The sequence below is a fragment of the Stegastes partitus genome, unplaced genomic scaffold, assembly GCF_000690725.1.
Source record: "Stegastes partitus isolate 25-593 unplaced genomic scaffold, Stegastes_partitus-1.0.2 Scaffold2028, whole genome shotgun sequence".
In the NCBI taxonomy this organism is placed as follows: domain Eukaryota; kingdom Metazoa; phylum Chordata; class Actinopteri; family Pomacentridae; genus Stegastes; species Stegastes partitus.
Window position 1 is genome coordinate 6,079 of NW_007579759.1, and position 2,701 is coordinate 8,779.

Consider the following 2,701-nt stretch of genomic DNA (forward strand, 5'->3'; position numbering starts at 1 on the left):
CAAACATGAAAAAACACATTTATTTGGAGCTCACACTGTACTGACACATAGATATTATTATAAAGGAAAAGCAAAATGAGGATCTAACCAGGGAAGCTAAACATTATGCAAACAGTATCAAAAAGTTGAAAATAGAAGCTCTGTGCATCACTGCTACAGTAAGTCATCACAGTGAGCCCTGAGAAGCCTTCTGTTCATGGCATCTGCATAGAGGTCAAAGGTCAAACTAGAACAGTGTCTCAGCTCACTAAAGTCGTGTATATTGCTTTAGCCAAAGTGTAAAACATAAATGACATCTCATCCCCTTCACTTCTTCCATTTTTTGCCTTTTTCAGTGTAAAAAATAGACTCGTGACGACACTCATTTTGTAGAAACAAAGAAATGTTGAAGAAGTGTTTGAAATTCTATTTTAAATAAATTCAATAGACAGCTCAACAAAAGATGGAGAAACTGAAGCAGTGTGAACGCTTTCCAAAGCCACTGTATATTAGGAACAACAAATTACTGTACATTAGAGTTTTCCAGCATCTATTTAAAAATCTCACATCAAAAAGAGATTTCACAGACTAATTGATAAAAAGTACCAAATCTCAGATCAGACAATAAAGTGACAGCCAAGTGTTTAGAGTCCCTCCCCTGAGAAGCTCCGCCTCCGCTTGCATCTCACTGGATCAGACAGAGCTCAGTGCTGGACTGATTGTGAGTCTCTCCTGCTGTGTCAGCGTCTCTGTGAGCCCTGCTGTGTTCGTGTGACACCCCGTCCTGCTCCAGCTCCAGATTCTGCCTCAGCTCTACCAGCAGCTCCTTACCGTCACTCGAGGGAAGGTTTCCCAGGAAGTACTGAGGGGCCAGCTCCACAAGCCTACAGCAAAGATACAGAAAGGTCACTGCAGAGGTCTAATGGGTTGTTATTGTGTTATGTAGTATCATTTGTGGCTCTTAGAAGCTGCAATATTCAGTGAAGGACCAGTTCAACAGATTGAAAACACACTTTGCAAGAACAGAAGACTGATATCAACCTCATATGTGTTTGTTTTGTACGGAGCTGGGTCTATATTTAGGATCGTACTGTATCTCATACACCTTGTGAATAACAAGGTACAAGTTCTGAACTAAAGGTTCCTCTATTTTACAGCCAGTACTTGTTTTTCTATGGTGTTGTGGGTATTGTAGGTTCTGGACATACTGGACAATGACAACATGAGGTATTATGGAGGCAGGTGTGGCAACAACAGCATCTCAAGACATGACACCAGGAGTGCTGTATTAGGATTTTTAGTGTTTGAGTTGATGATCAGGGACAAGTTATAGACAATGAAAAGCCAGAATCTGAATGGCCTCCCACTTACCTGAGCAGCTCAAAAACGTGCATGTCATCACAATGTTCACAACCTAAAATGTTGCCGTTACTGTTTGTGAACTGTGAAAGCTGCACATGTTGCAAGAATGTTCCACAGACAGCATTCACAAAGGTTAATGGTGGCTTGTTTAATCTGATGAAGCAATGGCTCATTATGTGAGTCGGGTGCTGCTCATAACATTAGTAGCTATTGTCACTGCTGTTCACACTGTTAACATCTGAAGAGGTGTGTGTGTGTGTTAACACACTGTGTGATCAGCAGTTTAAAAAAATAAATTTCTGTCAAAATAGGTTCATTTGATTTATACCTCTTTTTGGTACTGAATTGTTTTTCAGAGGTAATGACTACCAACATTCTGGTATCATGACATCTCAAATATGCTGTCAAACAGACTGGGGTCCAAAGACCACAGTTTGACTTGATTCAGAATTTGGAAGCAGCTGAGATACTCTGCTGAGTTCATCAGCGCTGCCTACTGATTTTTTTTAGTCACTGTAGTGCAGAGTTCTGTAAACATCATCTTTCTGGAGGATCACAATTGTCCGAGCATTTATGTTCACTTCCTGCAAAGCAACCCAGAACTTGACAGATGTTATTGTTCCAAGAAATTCAGAGTTATTCACTTCATCTGTGTGCTGTCATGATGTTTTGGCTCATTTGGTGCATAGCTGATACAACGAGGAGTTTTACCTGCAGCAGCTAATTGACTGTGAGGTGAGGACATTATCTCAAGAATGGAAGAAGTCCTCCCCTCAAAGTGAAATTCACAGAGCCACATCTGGTGAGTACGGTGGGTGGGAATAATAATTATGCTGGTATAGGCAAAAAATGTGTGTTTTCACCATGCAGTGAGAAAGACAGTTATCATAATGGAATACAGTTGGGTGACAGCTGAAAAATGTATCATGATGAAATGTTTAATTTCCATTGATGTTGATCATAATTGATCATTTTTGATTACCTTTAAAAAAAAAAAAAAGTAACAGGAATAAAAGGTTTAATTTGATTTTAGCCAACTTACTTCGTGCTTAACCACTTTACACAGGTAATAATTTAAATAGTAATACAACAATGAAGATTACACATAAATAAATAAATTGACATGCATAAATAAAACTAAGTAAGGATAAAGGAATGATCTATTTTAAACACATTAAAGAAAGAAAGCAAATAAAACCCAGAGTTGCAGGGAGGATGACCAGGATGAAGCCACCATGCTGAGATTAAGGTTACCTATTGGCACCAAGTATAACCAGATGGGAACTGACATCTGTCTCCATGTGCACTGTGACTGTCATCCCTCCAAGCAGGCTGTTGGGCGTGTGTTGCTTAGGTCAAG

At 39.5% G+C, this 2,701-nt stretch overlaps 1 protein-coding gene across 1 annotated transcript in view; it reads right to left on the bottom strand.

Moving 5' to 3' along the window:
- Positions 1–2,701, bottom strand: part of dqx1 (DEAQ box RNA-dependent ATPase 1) — a 33,229-nt gene continuing 30,528 nt past the window's right edge. The window contains exon 11 of the mRNA XM_008303535.1: positions 1–863. Within this exon, the coding sequence (XP_008301757.1) occupies positions 665–863 (199 nt within the window). The 3' untranslated portion in view covers positions 1–664. The remainder of the gene's footprint in view (positions 864–2,701) is intronic.